Source organism: Lithobates pipiens, unplaced genomic scaffold, assembly GCF_037356315.1.
Source record: "Lithobates pipiens isolate NorthernLeopardFrog02 unplaced genomic scaffold, aLitPip1_a1.2 Scaffold_13, whole genome shotgun sequence".
In the NCBI taxonomy this organism is placed as follows: Eukaryota; Metazoa; Chordata; class Amphibia; order Anura; family Ranidae; genus Lithobates; species Lithobates pipiens.
This window is the reverse complement of record NW_027507718.1, coordinates 180,003,149-180,026,301: the sequence shown is the minus strand read 5'-3', so window position 1 is coordinate 180,026,301 and position 23,153 is coordinate 180,003,149. Positions and strand designations below refer to the sequence as shown.

The 23,153-nt window shown below is 40.9% G+C and overlaps 1 protein-coding gene and 1 pseudogene across 1 annotated transcript in view; one reads left to right on the top strand and one right to left on the bottom strand.

The window, feature by feature from the left end:
* The window catches only part of TMEM59L (transmembrane protein 59 like), a 101,462-nt gene that overhangs the window by 14,446 nt on the left and 63,863 nt on the right, over positions 1-23,153 (bottom strand). Inside the window, exons 4-6 of the mRNA XM_077475935.1 lie at positions 14,222-14,371; positions 12,248-12,356; positions 1,128-1,239 (exon numbers count right to left, since the gene is read on the bottom strand). Of these exons, the coding sequence (XP_077332061.1) occupies positions 1,128-1,239; positions 12,248-12,356; positions 14,222-14,371 (371 nt within the window). The remainder of the gene's footprint in view (positions 1-1,127; positions 1,240-12,247; positions 12,357-14,221; positions 14,372-23,153) is intronic.
* LOC143976058 (large ribosomal subunit protein eL31-like) lies at positions 8,561-12,182 on the top strand (annotated as a pseudogene).

Sequence of the window (23,153 nt, the reverse complement as noted above, 5' to 3'; positions counted from 1 at the left end):
CAAAAACAAAGAAAAGTTCATTTTTTTACAGAATTTTCTGTATTTTTTCTTTTATAGCACAAAAAAATAAAAAACCGAGCGGTGATTAAATACCACCAAAAGAAAGCTCTATTTGTGTGAAAAAAAGGACAAAAATTTCATATAGGTCCAGTGTTGCATGACTGAGTAATTGTCATTCAAAATGTGAGAGCACCGAAAGCTGAAAATTGGTCTGGTTATTAAGGGTGTTTAAAGTGGAGGGCCACCCTGAAAACAAAAAAAAATAAAAAATTACAAAAAATATAAAAAAAAAAAAAATGAAAAAAAATTTTTTTTTTTTACTTACCAGAAATGCCTGTTGCTAGGCACTTTCTCCTAATCTTCCTCTTCCTCCTCCGCGGAGATCTTCTGTCTTCTGTCTTCGTCGCGGCGTCTTCTGGGTAATGGGTCGCGCTGTGTTCTGGGAACTGTGTGTTCCAGAACACAGCGCGTCCCATCCAGAAAGCGCTGCGGGACTCGCGCATGCGCAGTAGCTGCGGGACTCGCGCATGCGCAGTAGGAAACAGGCAGTGAAGCCGTAAGACTCCACTGCCTGTTTCCCTTACAAGGAATGGCGGCGCCGGGACCCGAGAGCCGAGGGACGGGTCGGCCTCGGGCGGCCGACATCGCGGGCGCCCTGGACAGGTGAGTGTTTTGATTAAGTCAGCAGCTGCAGTGTTTGCAGCTGCTGACTTTTTTTTTTTTTCGTATAACCGGCCCTCCTCTTTAAGTGCCCAGTGGTCAAGTGGTTACAGCTCAAAAAATAAAAAATGCAGAGGTGATCATATTCCACCAAAAAAGCTATTTGTGGGAAAAAAGGACATACATTTTATTTGGGTACAGCTCTGCATGACCGCACAATTGTCAGTTAAAGTAACGATGTGCCACATCGCAAAAAATGGCCTGGTCATGAAGGGGGGTAAATCTTCTGGAGGTCAAGTGGTAAAAGAACAATTCTAAATGTAATATATATATATATATATATTTAAGGTTTAACTTGGCTATCCTGATTAGCTCAGGCTTAACACATTATTACTATCTGCTTTCTAAATAGTATTTTTTTCAAAAACTTCCAAACTCGATCATAAATTTGTATCATCTCTTCTTACTTGGACATACACCCAAGAAAATCATGTTCAGATTGTGGAGTTTCCAAATGGGATAACTTGTGTTTTATTCTGGATTCCTTTCCTGAAATCTTCTCTACTTTTTCTCGGATGCCTGAGAATAAAGAAAAGTAGTATATTATTGTTTATTGAGAGCATATTCATGAAATATGAAAATGTGACATTTGATGGATCTTTTATTAGGGTGGTACATAAATGCAGTTAAAACAAGGCAAATAATCACATATTTTTTCATCATCTACTAACAAGAAACTGAACTATGATTGCTATGTGCTGGTACTTAAGATGTCCAACTTTCTCCTGTAGTGATTAACTGTAGCTTACATGTAAGGGTGCCATGATAAAGATTAGAAATAATTGTAGTGTCTGGTTTTAGGGAACTGTTTATTTAGACATGTTTTCAGTGCTGAAGACTCCACACCAAAAATTATCATGCTGGGCTATTCATGCCAAAAAGGAATGTATTGGATTTTTTTTGCATATTTCTCACACTTAAATTATTTATGTCAAACTAATTTTAATATTACACAAACAACCCAAGTAAATTCAAGATGCAGTTTTTAAATTGTTATTTAATTTATTAAGGGGAAAAAGCTGTTTAAACCTGCCTGGCCCTATGTGAAAAAGTAATTGCTCCCTCCCATGCTGAATCATGAATGAACTGTGATTAACCAAATTTTTTTGGAAAGCCGAGTTAAATTTCACTTTCCACACCCAGGCCTGATTACTGCCAGACCTGTTGACTCAAGAAATCACATAAATAGAAGCAAATTAAAGTTACATAGTTAGTCAGGTTGAAAAAAGACACGTCTAGTTCAATCATAAAAATAAAAATAAAAAATCGATAAATAAATAAATATATCAATAAATAAATAATACAAAAAATATCATACAATCCCATATACCCAATCCTATACCCACAGTTGATCCAGAGGAAGGCAACCCCCCCCCCCCCCCAGAAAAAGCAGAATCCAATTTGCTACAGCAGGGGGAAAAAATCCTTCTTAATCCCAGAGAGGCAATCGGATTTTCCCTGGATCAACTTTACCTATAAATGTTAGTACCCAGTTATATTTTGTACATATAGGAAAGAATCCAGGCCTTTCTTAAAGCAATCTACTGAGCAGGCCAGAACCACTTCTGGAGGGAGTCTATTCCACAATTTCACAGCTCTTACTGTGAATAAATCTTTCTCTATTTGGAGATGAAATCTCTTTTCCTCTAGATGTAAAGAGTGCCCCCTTGTCCTCAGTGTTGGCCGTAAAGTGAATAACTCAACACTAAGTTCACTATATGGACCCCTTATATATTTGTACATGGTGATCATATCCCCCCTTAATCTCCTCTTCTCAAGCGTGAATAACTTCAGTTCCTTGAATCTTTCCTCATAGCTGAGCTCCTCCATCAAACTCTTATCAGTTTGGTTGCTGTCAGAGAAGTTACCTGGTTGGTCGCGGTGCTGGCCATGTTGGTGCATGTCGATGTGCGACGGTGCGCGCTGGCGCGCGTGTTCCTGTGCGCGCTGTGGCGTACGGCCCCGTGGATGCTGCTGCGCGCCAATGTGCGCACTCCTGTTAGCGCCGGTACGCGCTGTTGTGTGCACTCCTGGTGGCACTTGTGTGCCCACTGGCGCTCGGGCGTGAGTGCGTGCGCTTATGCGCACCTTTGCGCGTTGGCGTGCGCATGCGCTCAATGTTTGGCGCCAATCAGCCTATTTAGGTCTGCCGCATACTCCATTCAAGTGCTGCCTGATCATCAGCTCCCCCGTTCATGGCTCTATTGCCTGTATCTGCATTCCTGTATCTCCAATCTCCTGATGACCCGGCTCGCTCTTTGGACACACCTGATCTCTGCCTGCACCTGACCTCAGCCTGTTCTGACCTCACTCCTGCCTGTCCTATTGTACCATTGCTGCTCGCCTGTTGCCGAATCCTACATGTACCTGGACTCGCCTGCTCAGCTCCTGCTCCGCACCTAATTGCCTGTGTTTCAGCCTACGCACCTGCTGTTTCGGGGTTCATCCTACTTCCAGCTCCTGGATCCTCTTCATAGGCTCTCATACCACTCCGCACTACCAGCCACCTGTCTACTCTACCAGGGGTTGTGAGTTGGACATGTACGGGAGACCACCCTCTGCCCAAGCCGACTCACTGGTCTGGTAAGTGGAAGTCTGACAGGTGCCCTTCTCTGCACTTTCTCCAGTTCTTCGATATCCTTTTTGAGAACTGGTTCCCAAAACTGATATTGGGTCTGCGATCAAAAGTAACATTTCTGTCTTTGCAGATGACACCAAGCTATGCAGTGGAATAACGTCCTTACAGGATGTCTCCAATTTACAAGCCGACCTCAATGCACCGTCTAATTGGGCGACTATGTGGCAGATGAGGTTTAATGTTGAGAAATGTAAAGTTATGCACTTGGGGGCTAAGAATATGCATGCATCATACATTCTAGGGGGAGTACAACTGGGGGAATCCGTAGTGGAGAAGGATCTGGGGGTTTTGGTAGATCATAAGCTCAATAATAACATGCAATGCCAAGCTGCGGTTTCCAAAGCAAGCAAAGTCCACTCCTTTCTTGTATTAAGACAGGTATGGACTCAGGAGAGAGAGATATAATTTTGCCCCTGTTCAAATCATTAGTAAGACCTCACCTAGAATACGCAGTTCAGTTTTGGGCACCAGTTCTCAAAAAGGATATTGGGGAAATGGAGAAAGTGCAGAGAAGGGCAACCAAACTGATAAGAGGCATGGAGGAGCTCAGCTATGAGCTATGAGGAAAGATTAGAGGAACTGAATTTAGAAGAATTTAGAAGAGGAGAATAAGGGGGGATATGATCAACATGTTCAAATATATAAGGGGTCCATATAGTGAACTTGGTGTTGAGTTATTCTCTCTACGGTCCACCCAGGGGACATGGGGGCACTCTTTACGTCTAGAGGGAAAGGGATTTCATCTTCAAATACGGAAAGGATTCTTCACAGTAAGAGCTGTGAAAATGTGGAATAAACTTCCAGCAGAGGTGGTTTTGGCCTGCTCAGTATATTGCTTTAAGAAAGTTCTGATACTTTCCTGAATGTACATAATATAACTGGGTACTAACATTTATAGGTAAAGTTGATCCAGGGAAAATCTGATTGCTTCTTGGGGGATCAGGAAGGAATTTTTTTCCCCTGCTGTAGCAAATTAGAGCATGCTCTGCTGGGGTTTTTTTTTTGCCTTCCTCTGGATCAACTGTGGGTATAAAATTGGGTATATTGGATTGTACAATATTTTTTATTTTATTTATTTATTGTTTTTAAGGATGAACTGGATGGACTTGTGTCTTTTTTCAACCTGACTAACTATGTAACTATGTAACTTTGTTCCCTTTTTAAATATAGGCACCGCATTGGCCCTATGCCAATCCAGTGGTACTATTTCCATGATTCCATAAAAAATATATACAATGGTTTTGAAATGACAGAGCTCAATTCTTTTAGGATGGAGGTGGATGCCATCTGGTCCAGGAGCTTTATCCACCTTTATTCTGTCTTAATATTTCAGGACCATATACCTTTTGAACCATTGTGGATCATTTGGGGCTGTGTCACTACCACCCCCATTATGGACACGACCCCCCCCCCCCCATGTTCCTTTTGTATACACAGAGCTGAAGAAATTATTTTAATACATTTGGCTTCTCTTTGTCCCCAGTCACCCACGCTAGATTATTTTGTAAAGGGCCTAAATGCTTAGACCTGACCTTTTTGCTATTAATATATTTGAAGAATTTTTTGGGGTTTGTCCTACTATCTTTTGCAATTTATCATTTTTTTAAAAAAATCGCATCCTTGATTTTATTTTTACATATTCTGTTATATTCTTTGTAACATTTAAACGACACTAGTGTTCCCAGTGTTCCTTAATTTTTATATTTTTTAAAAGCTCTTTTCTTTTTCTTCAAGTCCTGGAGAGCAGTCCTCATCCTTGGAAAATGTGCTCTGTTGAAGTTAAGTGTTTTTATCTTTCTATTATGTGTTTTTTGCTTAAAGCTAACATCAAATGAAATCATGTCATGGTCACTGCAACCAAGATGTTCCTTTATATGAACCTTAATAATAAGCTCTGCATGGTTTGATTACCAGGTCCAACAGAGGATCATTCCTATTTGGGACCTCAATAAACAATAAACTCAACTGGACCATAAAATTGCCCTGTAATATGTTTAACTGTCCCAGCAGTGCCATTACTCCGGTCAATTTCTGGGTAGTTATAATCCCCTATTATTATCACCCTTCCAGCCCTTGCAGCCCTTTCGATCTGTGAGCTGAGTCTCCATCTCCTCATTAACATTGGGTAGTCTATAAAAAAACTCCAATGATTAACTTTGAACTGCAAACATCTATATGCAGTTCCACCCATAATACTTCAGACTCATCAAACTCTCCATCAACCAGGTCCTCTATCACACTTGCTTTGAGATCACTTCTCACATAGAGAAAGACCCACCACCTTTCCTTTTTACCCTGTCTCCAGTCATGTGAGGAATGAAGCCAAGTTTCAGCAATACCGATTACACCATAGCTTTCCTTGTGCACCAGAGCTTCCAACTCATCCATTTTGCTTGGCAGACTTCTGCCAAGTCAAACACTTTAATGCATTTTTACATTTTGCTCTGGTGTTTTTCATATCTTGTTTAGTAGTACAAATGACACTATAATTTCCAATGGTTGATTTCAACATGGGAACTTTCTGGTCAACTGCCATAACCCTCCCCTCATCTATCCCCATTCCACCCTCCATTAATGTCTGACCCTTAATTGATCTGTCCGCCCGATAGAATTCTAGTTCACGCCCTTCCATTCAGGTGCAAACCATCTTTAGCATATAGGTTGCACCCCAATGAAAAGTCAGCCCAGTGCTCTAAAAACCCGAATTCCTCCTCCCTACATTGGGTCTTTAGCCACAAATTCAGCTCTCTAATCTCCCCTGCCTTTCCTGTGTTGTGCATGGCACAGGCAATATTTCAGAGAATATCACCTTGGAGGTCCTTCCCTTCCCTTCAATTGATAAGGAGCCTCCACCTTCCATGTATTCTGTCATTGGTTCCAACGTGAACCAAGATAGCTGGGTCATGCCCAGCCCCTCCCAGTAACTTATTAACATGGTCCACCACATGCCGAACCCTGGCACCAGGGAGACAGCAAACCATTCAGTTGAGGCGATCCTGGTGACAAACTATTCTATCATTCCTTCTGATTATAGAATCCCCTATTACCACCAACTGTCTAGGCCTACCTGCACTCCCCTCATAACCTCTACTAGATGGGCTGCTCTCCTGGCTGTTAGGGGTAGCAGTGACATCTAGGGCTGACATCTAGTGTGTTTTCCACTTTCACTAACAGATCACAAAAAGCCACACATAATCTAAAAAAAATTCAAGAACAGATGGTCATGCCAATCAGTACCAGTATTTTGTCATCTTGGATGGTTACCATACCTTTGTGTATGATATAAATAATTTATGGACTTTAAGTCTATTTTTTGATATCTATGTCTGTAATTTATTATGTAATGGTTAACCTCCTATGCTGTGATTGGTTGGATTAACAAATGATTCTTCTCATTTGTGTTTTTTAACCTTTGTATGTTCTCTTTGTATAAATAAAAATGTTTTATGTTGACCCAGTGCCTCTAAAGTCCATAAGTCCCTCCCCCCTTTTCTTTCTCTTTTCACAATGTCATTTGTTAGGACGTGGCACTACTTATTTATGGATTGTGATTTGGGTTATCCGCTCCACCATTAGGCGCTTTGCTATACCCTTCTTAAATTTTCTTTATCCCTCCAATGTGGCTGAATTAAAACAATTCTGCAAAGAACAGAGGGCCAAAATTGCTCCACAGCAATTTGAAAGACTCATTGCCAGTTATCGCAAACACTTGATTGCAGTTGTTGCCGCCAAGGGTGGTACAACCAGTTATTAAGTTATTTGAAGAGGAAGTAAACCCTGATGAGTTTACTTCCTCTTTCATTCCCTGCAAAGGCAAAGCATAATGAACTACTATGCATCGCATCGTAGTCCATTATGTGTCACTTACCTGACACAGGAGCCAGCGAAGTCACCGCTGTCCCCTGTAGTCCGGTGCATCCATCTTCTCGGTGGGGTCTCGCTGCTCCGCCGCTGTCATTCGGCGAAGCCGTGATGATGTCACTCCCGCGCATGCGCATGGGAGCCGACACACGCGTGGCATCTTCGTCATTGATGATGCCGCGCTCAGTGCGCCGTAGACAGCAGTGCCTGTCTTTCAGCAAATATCTCCCAAACCGTGTAGGTTTAGGAGATATTTCTTGGACCTACAGGTAAGCCTTAATCTAGGCTTACATGTAGGTCAAAGTGTGTTGTAAGGGTTTACAACCACTTTAAGTTAACTTTTCACAGCCTTGTAGGTAGCTGCACTTTGCAGTTGTTAATGTGCTTTCAACTCACTTAAAGTGGAAGTAAACTCCCCTATCGTTTTCAGCCAAGGAAGCTGCCATCTTTGCCTCTGTTTAACCTTCAACTGCTATGGTGCTGCACATGTGATTCGTTATGACACCAGCCATTGGATGGTTTGATAGCTTGGCTGAGAGCACAGCCAATGTGAAGTTAGTATTCCTGGCATGCCTTTTTTTTAAACTGTTTAAATCGATGGGTCTACTTCCACTTTAATAAGATCAATAATGTAACTCAGTTATGGTTAGTCAAGATACATTTTGTAAATAGAAATTGTTTTTGCTGCCTAATTAGCCTTCAACAAATTTTCATCAAAATTTGTCTCCAATTTCATCATGATGCTTGCTTGGATAAAATTTGCTTGAAAAAAAACAATCTACTTTTAAGAAAACCTTCTCATGTTGCTTTGCAAGCTTTCACACTACCCAAACCACCTCAAGCAATCAAACAGTGAATGGCATGCGATGGCGAAGGAACGATTTTAACTTGGACATACTAGTAGATTTTTTTGATGACATTTTGTCCATTTAAATATATGAATTGCTGCAATAGAAGTTTAGAGAGCCATTATTTTGGCAACTAATTCTATTCAATTGATGGCTGGAACTAGAAGCAGGAAGCACAGTGAGCTGGGGGTACTATTATGCTGGCATCAGGATTTTTAAAGAGCTGTATCTTAAAAATAGCAGCAAAGATGTAAGTTTATTAAATAAATGTGTAAAACACTATAAGTGAAACTCCCTCTGTAGCTGATCAGAATAACATTAGAATCCAGCAAACCCCAATGTGCCAGAACAAACAATACAATATTAATCTCAGCAAACATTCACGCATCCAAGTATCAAAAATATGTGTAATCAATTAATTCAGTTGTCTGCTATCTTATAAACACCCATTAAAAATCTGTTGTGTTATTTGTGACATTGTCCCTACGAGAAGATGGAGCCAGCAAAGAAGGGAGGCGAGAAGAGAAAGGGCCGCTCTAACATCAGTGAGGTAGTTACTAGGGAATACACCATCAATATTCACAAGCGGAACCCTGGAGTTGGCTTCAAGAAACAGGCTCCCCTTGTTCTGAAGGAAATCCGCAAATTACCAATTAACCACCTCAATACAGTGCAGTTACACCCCCTTCCTGACCAGACCAATTTTCAGCTTTCAGCGCTCTCACAGTTTGAATGACAATTACTCAGTCATCCTACACTGTATCCATATGAAACTTGCGTCCTTTTTTCCACACAAATAGAGCTTTCTTTTAGTGGTATTTAATCACTAGTGGGTTTTTTATTTTTTGTGCTATAAATAAAATAAAACGTAAATTTTGTGAAAAAAATGCCTTTTTCTTCGTTTCTGTCATAAATTTTTGCTAATTAGTAATTTTTCTTCATAAATTTTGGCCAAAATTTATACTGCTACATATCTTTGGTAAAAATAACCCACATTAGTATATATTATTTGGTCTTTGTGAAAGTTATAGAGTCTACAAACTATGGTGCCAATCACTGAAAATTGATCACTTCTGATCAGGCCTTCAGTACATCAGGTGTATCTCATTTCTTGAGACACTAACAAGTCAGAAAGTACAAATATCCCCCAAATGACCCCTTTTTACAAAGTAGACATCCCAAGGTATTAAGTAAGTAGCATGGTGAGTTTTTTTAAGTTGTCATTTTTTCCCACAATTCTTTGCAATATGAAGATTTTTTTATTTTTTATTTTTTTTTTACTAAATTGTCATATTATCAGGTTATTTCTCACACACAGCATATGCATACAACAAATTACACCCCAAAATACATTCTGCTACTCTTCCCGAGTACGGCGATACCACATGTGTAGGACTTTTACACAGCCTGGCCACATACAGAGCACTAACATTGATGTAGTACCTTCAGACGTTCTACGAGCAAAAATTACGCATCTCATTTCTCAACCACCTATTACACTTTTGAAGGCCCTGGAGTACCAGGACAATGGAATTTCCCATAAAATTACCCCATTTTGGAAAGCAAACACCCCAACGTATAATCTGTGAGGCATAATGAGTCTTTTGAACGGTTCATTTTTTTCCAGAAGTTTTTGGAATATGTGGAAAAAAATTAAAACGCATTTTTTTTTTACACAAAATTGTCAATTTATAAGATATTTCTAACACATAGCATGTATATAGCAAAAATTACACCCCAAAATACATTCTGCTACTCCTCCCGAGTATGGCAATACCACATGTGTAGGACTTTTACACAGCCTGGCCACATAGAGAGGCCGAACATTGAAGTAGTACGTTCAGGCGTTCTAGGAGCATAAATGACACATCTCATTTCATTCCTACCCATCACACTTTTGAAGGTCCTGGACCACCAGGACAGTGAAATTACCCACAAAATGACCCCATTTTGGAAAGCAAACACCCCAACGTATATTCTATGAGACATGGGCTGGAGATAGGTACTCGGGTACTCTGATGGCCTGGTGACAGGTACTCGGGTACTCTGATGGCCTGGTGACAGGTACTCGGGTACTCTGATGGTCTGGTGACAGGTACTCGGGTACTCTGATGGTCTGGTGACAGGTACTCTGATGGTCTGGTGACAGGTACTCGGGTACTCTGATGGTCTGGTGACAGGTACTCGGGTACTCTGATGGTCTGGTGACAGGTACTCGGGTACTCTGATGGCCTGGTGGCAGGTACTCGGGTACTCTGATGGCCTGGTGACAGGTACTTGGGTACTCTGATGGCCTGGTGACAGGTACTCGGGTACTCTGATGGCCTGATGACAGGTACTCGGGTACTCTGATGGCCTGGTGACAGGTACTCGGGTACTCTGATGGCCTGATGACAGGTACTCGGGTACTCTGATGGCCTGGTGACAGGTACTCGGGTACTCTGATGGTCTGGTGACAGGTACTCGGGTACTCTGATGGCCTGGTGACAGGTACTCTGATGGTTTGGTGACTGGTATTTGGGTACTCTGAAGGGCGGTGACAGGTACTCATATGGACTGTGACAGGTACTCGGGTACTCAGATGGACTGTGACAGGTACTCTGGTACACAGATGTACTGGAACAGGTACTCGGGTACTCAGATGGTCTGTGACAGGTACTCGGGTACCCTGATGGACTGTGACAGGTACTCGGTACTCTAATGGACTGTGACAGGTACTCGGTACTCTAATGGACTGTGACAGGTACTCGGGTACTCTAATGGACTGTGACAGGTACTCGGTACTCTAATGGACTGTGACAGGTACTCGGGTACCCTGATGGACTGTGACAGGTACTCGGTACTCTAATGGACTGTGACAGGTACTCGGTACTCTAATGGACTGTGACAGGTACTCGGGTACCCTGATGTGCCGTGACAGGTACTCGGGTACCCTGATGTGCCGTGACAGGTACTCGGGTACCCTGATGTGCCATGACAGGTACTCGGGTACTCTGATGTGCCGTGACAGGTACTCGGGTACTCTGATGTGCCGTGACAGGTACTCGGGTACTCTGATGGGCTGTGACAGGTACTCGGGTACTCTGATGGGCTGTGACAGGTACTCGGGTACTCTGATGGGCTGTGACAGGTACTCGGGTACTCAGATGAACTGTGACAGGTACTCGGGTACTCAGATGGGCTGTGACAGGTACTCGGGTACTCTGATGGGCTGACAGGTACTCTGATGGGCTGTGACAGGTACTCGGGTACTCTGATGTGCTGTGACAGGTACTCAAATACTCTGATGGACTGTGACAGGTACTCTGATGGACTGTGATTGACAGGTACTATGAGGGGTGGTGACAGGTCCTCTTTATTGGGGGGGGGCAATCAGTATGATTGGTGTACACTGTATGCGGTAACGAGATGTTACCGCAATCTCCTCCTCACACACGATCGGTGTGTGAGGAGGAGAACCCGGTAACATCCCGTTACCGCAGTTTGTTTACATTTTTGTGATCGGCTGTGAAAGGATCACAGCCGATCACGTGGGTAAACAGCCGGCCAATGGCTGTTTACCAGCGTCGGTGACGAGCAGTGTTCCCGGGGAACACGCCGCCACCGACGTGCACACGCAGCGCGCTCGCGATCGCGCGCATGCGCCGTGCACGTTCGGGGTGGGACCATCTGTGATCGGCCGTGACTTCATCACGGCCGATCACGTGGTAAACAGCCATAACGAATGGCTGTTCACCCCCTTCGGTGGCGAGCGGTGTCTCCGTGACACACCGCCACCGAAGAAACAGGGATGCGCGCGCACGATCGCGCGCATTCCCTGTTTAAACGGGAGGCCGTCATATGACGGCCTCCCGCCACAATAGGTGCGCCCCCTGGCCGTCATTTGACGGCCGGCGGTCAGCAACTAGTTAAAAAGATGCGTACTTCTGATGTGCGTATTGACACCAGGCTGAATAAATCTGTGTGGACCATGGGATCAGAAATGTTCCATACCATATTCGTGTGCACTTGTACAGTAAGCTCAATGAGGGTGAAGACTCCACTAACTGTACACATTGGTCACATATGTGCCAGTTACTACACACAAAGGTCTACAGACAGTCAACATTGATTAATTTATTCTTCATTGTTGAAACTATCTTATTGTGATTAATCTTATCAAGTTTAATTTATACTATACCTGTATTTGGCTTCAAGGTATTAAGAACTGGCTTTCTTCCTGATTTATCAGTGACCTCTGATCTTGGAGCTTGAAGCTCTAGCACTGGGTATTCCACTTCTGGCTGAGACTGAAAGGTAAATAAATATACTTTGACTGTCATGATAATCAGAAATTAAATTAAATTAAAGGATTGCTAAAAAGTGAACCAGGAAATGATTAGAATAAATAGGACTTCGCTATTGAAGTTTTTTTTTTTTTTTAATAAAGCATTTCACCAACTAATGGACAAATGCCATTTGACCTAAGTAAATACTCTGCATACTTTTTTTTTGGGCTTCAAACTATTTTTTTGTAATCTTTAGCTATTTAACCACTTAAGGACCGGAAGAATTTCCCCCCTTAATGACCAGGCCATTTTTTGTGATACGGCACTGTGTTGCTGACAATTGCGCAGTCATGCAAAGCTGTACCCAAACATTCTTTTTTCCCACAAATAGAGCTTTCTTTTGGTGGCATTTGATCACCTCTACAGTTTTTATTTTTTATGCTATAAACAAACAAAGAGTGAAAATTTTTGGAAAAAAAAACAAAACAAGTTTTTAACCTTTTTGCTATAATACATTTCTCCAAAAATATTTAAAAAAAATGAATTTATTCATCAGTTTAGGCCGATATATATTCTTCTACATATTTTTGGTAAAACATTTTTTTTTCCAATAAAGCGTATATTGATTTTTAGCGGGACAGCGATATTGTGGTGGACAAATCTTACCCCAAATGACACTTTTTGGGAACCAGTGACATTATTACATTGATCATTGCTATAAAAATGCACTGATCAATGTAAAAATTACACTGGCAGGAAAGGTGTTAAGACTAGGGGGTGATAAAGGGGTTAAATGTGTTCTAACTGTAGGGGGGATGTGCTGCCTGGAACATGACAGATAAGGAAGAAACAGGGAGGAGGAGGCATGGACCTGAGTGTAGTATTTAAATTATGACTTTATTAGGATAGGATTAAAAACACTTACAAGATGGTAGAAGATCCATGCTCGTTTAAAGTAAAGTGTGGAGCTGCTTGGATCTGTGTGGAGCTGCTTTGTTCCTTTGCTCCTGGAGAAACACTGATCCATTCCAGCCAGCTGCTCAATCCTTCCCAGCTACCCAGAACAGCGGTGGGAGTCATGTGGAATGCCAGGACTGCACTTTACTTTGATGAGCATGTATCTTCTACCATCTTGTAAGTGTTTTTAATCTTATCCTATTAAAGTCATCATTTTAATACTACACTCAGGTCAGTGCCTCCCCCTCCCTGTTTTTTCCTTACATATCTTCCAGCGTTCCGGACACACTCTGAAGGATGTCTGCCTTCCTTTTTAACCCTTAATACCCCTTTCTATGGATACATCACCATCCAACTTTTACAGCCCAGACTATACCCCTAAGGATTACTCCATCTGGAGCACCAGATAAACACTGACTATACAGGAACATGACAGAGATCACTGTTCCCGATGACTAGGAACAGTGGATCTCTGTCATCTCATCCATCAGAATGGGGATCGGCCTTGTTTACAAAGGCAGATCCCCATTCTGCCTCTGTTCTAGGCGATCGCGGGTCATAGAGTTCGCTTGACCCAGCGAGCCAACGTACAATGATGCCGATTCGCTCTAAGGGAGGCCAACCTGCCGTGGTACAACTGCGGCGGCTAGTCCTTAAGTGGTTAAATTGTAAAATGTTCATCTTAAATTATACATTCATGTACAAGAAAAAAATGTAAGAGAACATTTCCTACACCTTTAGTTATTCAATTCCACTGTGTATAATTTTAACCTAGCACTTTTTTATAAACATCAATTAAATTGGTTTTAACACAGTGTTTTGAGATGCTGAAAGACACTAATAAAAAAAAAAAAAGTAGAATTTAATTAATAACAAACATCTGTAGATTAGGTTGTCAAACATTTTTATGAAATAGTACCAACATTCACCTGGAATACCACAACTTTCCCATCATCAGATTGCAGGTAGAAAGTCCAAGTGGAAGAGATAAAGCTCTGAGCTGAGCTTACAAGGTCGCTGCAGAACCCAGAGATCAAATCAAACATGGAAAAAGATGAGGGAATTCGGAAGTCTAGCATCTAGATCAATAAAGAAAACATTTATGTGACACATATTCTACAGATTTTTTTACATAAACAGAAAATAACATTACACTTGGAATAAGTGCCTTACTTGAGAAAGTGTGTGCCAAGAATCCCTTTAAAGTGTACCTAAAATCAAATTGTTTTCATTCGTTTTGGATAGTGTGGGGAAGAGCTAAAACCCCTGTTAGAAATGCTCTTTCTGTTTGTGCTGAAGAGATTCAGCTCCAATATTTGTCCTGGAGACCATTGAAATTAGGACATTGATTGATGGAAAATCCAAAATATAATGGTTGTCACATTACCAGGAGGTGAAGGGAAATCTTTCAATAGGAACACTCGTAGTGATAACTACACTGAGCAAAATTATAAACGCAACACTTTTGTGTTTGCCCCTATTTATCATGAGCTGAACTCAAAGATCTATTGCAGGTTCTATGTACACAAAAGGCCTATTTCTCTCAAATATTGTTCACAAATGTCTAAATCTGTGTTAGTGAGCACTTCTCCTTTTCTGAGATAATCCATCTACCTCACAGTTGTGGCATATCAAGATGCTGATTAGACAGCAGGATTATTGCACAGGTGTGCCTTAGGCGGGCCACAATAAAAAAACACTCTACAATGGTTTATCACACAGCACAATGCCACAGATGTCGCAAGATTTGAGGGAGCATGCAAATGGCATGCTGATTGCAGGAATGTTCACCAGAGCTGTTGCCCTTGAATTGAATGTTCATTTCTCTACCATAAGCCGTCTCCAAAGGTGTTTCAGAGACCTCACAACCACAGACCACATGTAACCACACCAGCCCAGGACCTCTACATCCAGCATCTTCACCTCCAAGATAGTCTGAGACCAGCCAACCAAACAGCTGCTGTAACAATCGGTTTGTATAGCCAAAGAATTTTTGCACAAACTGTCAGAAACTGTCTCAGGGAAGCTCATCTGCATGCTCATCGGCCTCATCGGGGTCTCAACCTGACTGCAGTTTGTCATCGTAACTGACTTGAGTGAGCAAATGCTCACATTCGATGGTGTCTGGCACTTTGGAGAGATATTCTCTTCACAAATGAATCCTGGTTTTCACTGTACAGTAAAGCTGGTAGATAGCGTGTATGGCATTGTGTGTGTGAGCGGTTTGCTGATGTCAACGTTGTGGATTGAGTGGCCCATGGTGGCGGTGGGGTTATGGAATGGGTAGGCGTATGCTATGGACAACAAACACAGGTGCATTTTATTGATGGCATTTTGAATGCACAGAGATACCGTGACAAGATCCTGAGGCCCATTGTTGTGCCATTCATCCATGACCTTCTCCTCGTGTGGCGGCATGATAATGCACAGCCCCATGTTGCAAAGATCTGTACACAATTCCTGGAAGCTGAAAACATCCCAGTTCTTGCATGGCCAGCATACTCACCGGACATGTCACCCGGGATGCTCTGGATTGGCGTATACAACAACGTGTTCCAGTTCCTGCCAATATCCAGCAACTTTGCACAGCCATTGAAGAGGAATGGATCAACATTTCACAGGCCACAATCAACAATGACATGCAGGTAGGTTAATTGGCTTCTGTCCAAAATTGGCCCTAGTATATGAATGGGGACCTTGGATTGTGGGCTCCTTGAGGGTAGGGACCGATGTGAGTGTGCAATGTACAGGGACAATTGTAGACACTAACTCAGGTCTAACTGGATGGACTGGTGTCTTTATTCAACCTTACTAACTATGAAACTATGAAACAACCTGATCAGCTCTATGCAAAGGAGATGTGCTGGCAAATGGTGGTCACACCAGATACTGACTGTTTTTTGAGCCCCCCCGATACATTAAAACTGCACATTTTAGAGTAGCCTTTTATTATGGCCAGCCTAAGGCACACCAGTCTTATCAGCATCCTGATATGCCACACCTGTGAGGTAGATGGATTATCTTGGCAAAGGAGAAGTGCTAATTAACACAGATTTGGGAATAATATTTAAGAGCAGTAGGCCTTTTGTGTACATAGAAAAAGTTATAGATCTTTGAACTCAGCTCATGATAAATAGGGGAAAACACAAAAGTGTTGCGTTATTAATTTTGCTCAGTGTATATAACATGGGATTTTACCTAACTTTGGAAAGAATTCCTCTCACATTCTGTTGTATCCTCGAGACAAGAAGTATAAAGAGTAAGGAATAAGATTCAGAAGAAATGAAAAGCTGCACAATTCCAATACGATGGTCTTTATTGTAAAGCTTACATAACAAGACAAGGCACAGAGGCTGAATGCATTTTGCCCATTAGCACTTAGTCATAAGGCAGCCATTTGCCTTATGACTAAGTGCTAATGCACAAAACGTTCTAAGACACCGCAGACCTAACATTTGATGTGAACTTTATATTTAACACAGCAGCAGTGGAAGAATGTGTGATACTACTTTTCCTTTGGATCTATCTATGGTAATTTCCCATCAACTTTTTATATTATACAAATTATTATACAATTTCATAATTGAGTTATTTGCCATAACTAGTGCCACCTACTGATAATAGCCCCTGTATAGCTGCTATACATGAGACCCTATTTCATTGTACCAACATACCATGTGCTCTACACAGACTGCACACATCTTCTTTAAAAATCTTGTTGTGGAACAATAATTGTCAGTACATACCTCATAATCCATTGTGGTTTAATATATTACAATGGGGGGGCTAAAATGAACCCAGATACAGTGGAGAATTTGCCAAACCTGGAGCAGCTAGAATCTGGAGCAGTTGTGCATGACCCTCGATCAGCTTCTATCTTCAGCTTGATCGGTAAGCTTTAAAAATGAAAGATAGCAGCTGATTGGTTCCCATGCACAACTGCTCCAGATTCTTGCTGCTCCAGTTTCATAAGTACCCCTCGGTTTTTATTGAAAGGGAGCATTTCATTAACATCAGAGAAAAGAATATAAGCTCAAAAGTAGAGTTGCCTGTAATGGGCACTTATAATTCTTTTTTTTTTCCTTTTAAATGAATAGTGTAACCTCTTTTGAGCATATTTTCTTATTTTTTAGTACAACCAAGACAGAGAGAAAAAGCATACAACTGAAAATACATAAACTAGGATCTATTTATCAAACAGATCAATAGAGTATAAATTACTGCATAATATGCATACATTATTATTCCTTAATGGAAACACTCTCCAAATTAATCATAGAAAAGAGAAATAGATCTGTAAAACCTGGAAGAGTAGGATAACATTTTTTAGTCAAACAGTACTTTGGTAATCTCTTCTGGTGTCATATTACTTTAGTTGAAACCTCTACACAAAATGTAATATAACACAGAAGGTAGCATAAAAATTAGTAGTAGAGAAAACAACATCAACCCCAAAAGTACACACTACCGGACTTTCTGGCAGAATAGGTCAGACGGACCTAAAAATAGAACATGTTTCAAAACTTCTGTCCGACGGACTCAATTCCTATTGGGAAAACAGTTTGTCTGTATGCTGGTCTGGACCAAATATGACGCAAGGGCAGCTATTGGCTACTGGCTATTGAACTTCCTTTTGTAGTCCTGTCGTACGTTATTATATTCAAAATGAATGAACTTTCAAACGGACTTTAGTCCGTTCAAGTGTGGACAAGTTCGTTAGTTTGGAAGTCCATTGTAACTCCCTCGAAAGTCCGTCGGGAAGACCGTCTGCCCTTTTCTGCTGGAAAGTTCAGTCATGTGTACGCGGCATTAGGCTTCATGTACATGGGGCATTGGACCTCTCCTGAAAGATTTAACTTGACAGCTAAAAACTGAAATCCAAAAACATTTGTTCAGCTGTGTTTACATGCCGCATTTACATCTAGAAGCATTAAAAAAAAAATTATAATTATTATTCTTTTTTATTCGTTAAAATGAAAAATGTCTATGAACAAAATGCTGCTAAATGCAGGTTACTGCGTTTAGCAGCGTTTACAGGCTGTTATGGGCATTTGACGTTTCAAATGCCCCTGAACATCCGTCCTGAATGTATTTTTTTTTTGCGTTACAAAAAATGCTTCTAAACTCAACTGCCTAGAAACAACTATAAATGACCCTGTGTACATGGACTGATAAGATAACATAGAGGAGAGTTCAGGGGCAGCTGAAAAAAATGCTCAACTGCTCCTAAATGTCCGTTTACCAGCAGCAGTATACATGAGGCCTAATTCCGCATACACACAATCGGAATTTTGGTCAGAAAAAGCTGATGGTTTTCCCGACGGATTTTGCTCAAGCTGTCTTGCATACACGCGGTCACGCCAAATTCCGACCGACAAGAACAACACGTACGACGGGACTAGAAAAAGGAAGTTCAATAGCCAGTAGCCAATAGCTTCCATCTCGTAGTTGAATCTGAGCATTCGTGAGTTTTTGCATGTCGGAATTGCAAAAGGGCATAAGGCTTTATGTATACTGGCCTACATTTACTGCGGCCACAGGAATACCCAAAACACAGCAAAATACAGCTACAAGAATGTATTAAGAATTTCTTAATCTATTTTATTGAACCACAAGTCTAAGGAGATGATAAATGAATGCAGCTTTATGCTTCATTAGACATAGATTATGTAGACATCATAGGCATTGCTGCAGGGTCTCTAAAGTCTAAAGAGGTGATATAATTTCACACTAATAATAATTGATATCATTTCATCATTGTTTTTGCTGTTATTTGTTTTCATATTATTGGACATATGTCCTCCATTGCTATATTTTTATGTGCCATTGTTATGTTTTTATATTTTATCACTGTATGTAGTTGATTGCTACATTGTGCCTTATATCTCACGTGTGATCCAACTGTTTGGAATCTTGGCTGTTGTGCATCAAGATGATCCACATTTATACTTTATATCATCTTGTTTATTTTACTGCACTGTTACTATTCTTTTTGTAATAATATATATTAAGTTTTGATTGCATAAATGTATGCTCTGTGTCATGTTCTCTTTTCTTCTTTTTAACATTATATTTCCTTTATATACATATCAGTTTTAAAGGAGAATTTCAGATATGGATATTTTATACATAGTTTCATTCGTCCAGCTTGAGCCATCTTAGATTGACTTATACCATACCTGGCCGATCCTCCTGTAAGCTGGAAATCACTGAAGTAGACACTGCCTCCGTGTTCTCCAATTGCTTCTGTGTCCCATGCTAAGCAGCTGTCCTCCAGAACTCTGAACACAGGATGTTGACTGCTCAACACCAGGGCCATTGAGAGAATGATTTGCAAGTTTTGAATGAATGTAAAGCTTTCTCTGATTGGATAAAGTGGAGAGGCAGGTCAGTAACTACGTATAAAATAGCCATATCTGGAATTATTCCTAAGCTTTCATAAACTGATCTAAGTAGTGAATGCATTTATATGTTTGTTTTTAACCACTTAAGGACCAAACCTCTTTCTGAGATTTCTTGTTTACAAGTTAAAAACAGCTTTTTTGCTTGAAAATTACTTAGAACCCCCAAACATTATACATTTTTTTTCTAACACCCTAGAGAATAAAATGGCGGTCGTTGCAATACTTTCTGTCACACTGTATTTGCACAGCGGTCTTACAAGCACACTGTTTTTGTAAAAATGTAATTAAAATATAAGACAACATAAAGTTAGCCCAATTTTATTATATTGTGAAAGATAATGTTACGCTGAGTAAATCGATACCCAACATGTCACGCTTCAAAATTGCGCCCGCTCGTGTAATGGTGACAAACTTTTACCCTTAAATATCTCCATAGGTGATGTTTAAAAAAATTCTACAGGTTGCATGTTTTAAGTTACAGAGGAGGCCTAGGGGCTAGAATTAATGCTCTCACTCTACCGATCACGGCGATACCTCACGTGTGTGGTTTGAACATAATTTTTCATATGCGGTGCGTTACTCACCTATGCGTTCGCTTCTGCACTCGAGCTCAGAGGGACCTGTTTAAAATATTTGTTTCTTATTTATTTTATCTTTTATTTTTTTATTTTTACGCTGTTCTTTTAAAAAAAAATTGTGCCACTTTTATTCATATTACAAGGAATGTAAACATCCCTTGTAATAGAATAAAAGTATGACAGGACCTCTTAAATATGATATCTGGGGTCAAAAAGACCTAAGATCTCATATTTACACTAAAATGAAATAAAAACTAAAATAAAAAATGCTGTCATTTGAAAAAAAATAAAAAAAATAAATGGCCCTATAAGAGCTATGGGTGGATGTGACATTTTGATGTCGCTTCCGCCCTGCAATGGTATGGAGACGGATGAGGCCATCTTCCTCTCACTTTTCTCCATACCACACACAGAAGAGGACCTGATTGCTTCCGCCTCTCCCGGAGGCTCCAGTAAGCAACAGAAGGCACCGAGGGGGGGCCCTCTCCCATCGATGATAACAGTGATCTTGCAGCGAATCCGCCACAGAGACCACTATTATCTGAAACTGGACTGCCCGCTGCAGAAGGGGATACTGGGGTTATGGAAGCTAGCTGCTGCCATAAAAAAGATATCCCTCTTCAAACAAAAAAAAAGATGCTGGAAATGCTTTAATCAATTTACAGTATATAAATATGAGTCCAATTCTGTATTCAATTACCAAACCCAATTTTTTTCTGCTAGTCCCTTTGATCCCAGAAACATCTCTTTTTAATGATTTAATTAATATAGAAGCTTGAAGCAGAGTAATGTTATCAGACAGAATCAATCTCATTTATTTGAGAGGCAACTTTTCAATAGATAAGCCTTTGGCAAATGATAATAAAATATAAGTAAGATCTTACGAAAAGGCTTAGGATTTATGCTACATAGCCTGTAAAAATATTACTTGCACCGTGTTTATATATTTGTGTTGGGTAGATCTATTCATACAGTATATGCAAGGAAACAGAAAGGAATATTTTATTTTATTTTTATTTTTTTATTTTTTTCACAATAAGGAATATTTTTAGAGGTGCTTTCAATCAAGTAGGTATGAAGCAGTGTGAAAGCTATAACTGAGAATAGGCTTTTATTTTTTACTTCTACCACAAGCAAAACGTTTCAGCTTCATTAACAATATGTAGCTTTCCTACTGCTAGGCTAAAAGATCTTCTATATGTTTATTTTCCTAATATCTTTGTTTTTAGTGTTTTTATCCAAATTTATGCCCAGTCTGCTCGCATCTGGAGTTGAATTGCTTAAAGGGACATTGCACCCCACAATTTACATTTCAGTTATAGGTGGATTTTATTGGGAACTCAAGCATTTTATATATTCTTAGGTCCCCCAAGTCAAGATCCCCTAGTCTTAGTTGTTGTTCTGTTTATGTCCACCTTGGAGTTTGAGCATTTCTGCCTACCTGTTGCATACTTGATAACCTAAATTGTGCAATAAATTAAGAACCAGCATAGAGAGCTGGATCTCTGTTTTAAAGCCTTGAAAAATATTATAAGGTATCAAAAAAACTATAGCCACATTATAGCAATGGATAGAAAATAGTTCTGGACAGCCGCACTACAAAAAGAAAAATGCCTTTTATGTAAAAAACAACCAAAATCCAGAAGTACATGACACAGCAGAACAAGAAATCTGATGCATTTTTCACTACAATCAGTGCTTACTCAGGAGGACTCACTCTCCTATCAGGTGTTTTACCCTGTACCAACACTGTATCCTGACCTAGGCCTACAAGGCCCAGGCCTAGGTAGCACTTTGCGGGGGGGGGGGGCAGCACTGAAAGAGTCCCCGCCAGCTTGCGCTGTTAGCGTAGCGCCAGTCTTATGAGAGGCAAATTAGTCTAGCGCCCCCATAAAGCGACCACACTGCTTCCGGTATGTTGACAGCCGGCATTCAGAAACTGTAGGGGGGGGGGGGTATGCAGTTTCTAATTTTGACTGTCCTATCATCCTAGACCACACACCTTCCTCACTGTGCTATATGTTTTCTGCTGCACCATTGGCATGGTTATATCTTCTTATGCCCTGTACACATGGTCGGACATTCCAACAACAAAATCCGTCTGATTTTTTCAGACGGATTTTGGCCCAAACTTGTCTTGCATACACACGGTCGCATAAAGTTGTCAGAAAATCCGATCATTCAGAACAAGGGACGTAAACCACGTACGATGGGACTATAAAGAGGCCAGTAGCCAATAGCTTTCGTCTTGTAATTTATTCTGAGCATGCGTGGCACTTTGGCCGTCGGAATTGTCTACACGTGGTTGGAATTTAAACGATCGGATTTTGTTGTCGGAAAATTTTAGATCCAGCTCTCAAACTTTGTGTGTCGGAAATTCTGACGGAAAAAGTCCGATGGAGCCCACACACCATCGGATTTTCCGACAACACGATTCGATTGAACATTTTCCGTTGGAAAGTCAGACCGTGTGTACAGGGCATTAGTCCTCTCCATAAAATCATAAAGTAGAAGTATAGGCAACACTTTTTTTTTTTCATTTTGGAAGGGAGGGTTATAGCCCCTGTCAGTTTATTTTTTACCATCCCTGTCCCATTGCAGAGATTTCCTTTTACTTCCTGCCCCATAGCCAATTAGGAAGTGAGAGGAAATCTATGCAAATTAAGGGAATCCATTGACCCCCCCCCCCCCCCCCCACCAGGCCCTCAGAACTAGTGTCCCCACTTGAAAATTTCAGGGCGGGTCTTAAACAGCAAGGGGTGCGGCCTTGACAGGAAGGGCGGGTCATATTTAAATTAGGGGGTGCACGAGTTTAGTCAGGCCTAGGGCAGCACAAAACCTAAATACACTACTGCCCTGTACACATATTTGAATACAGC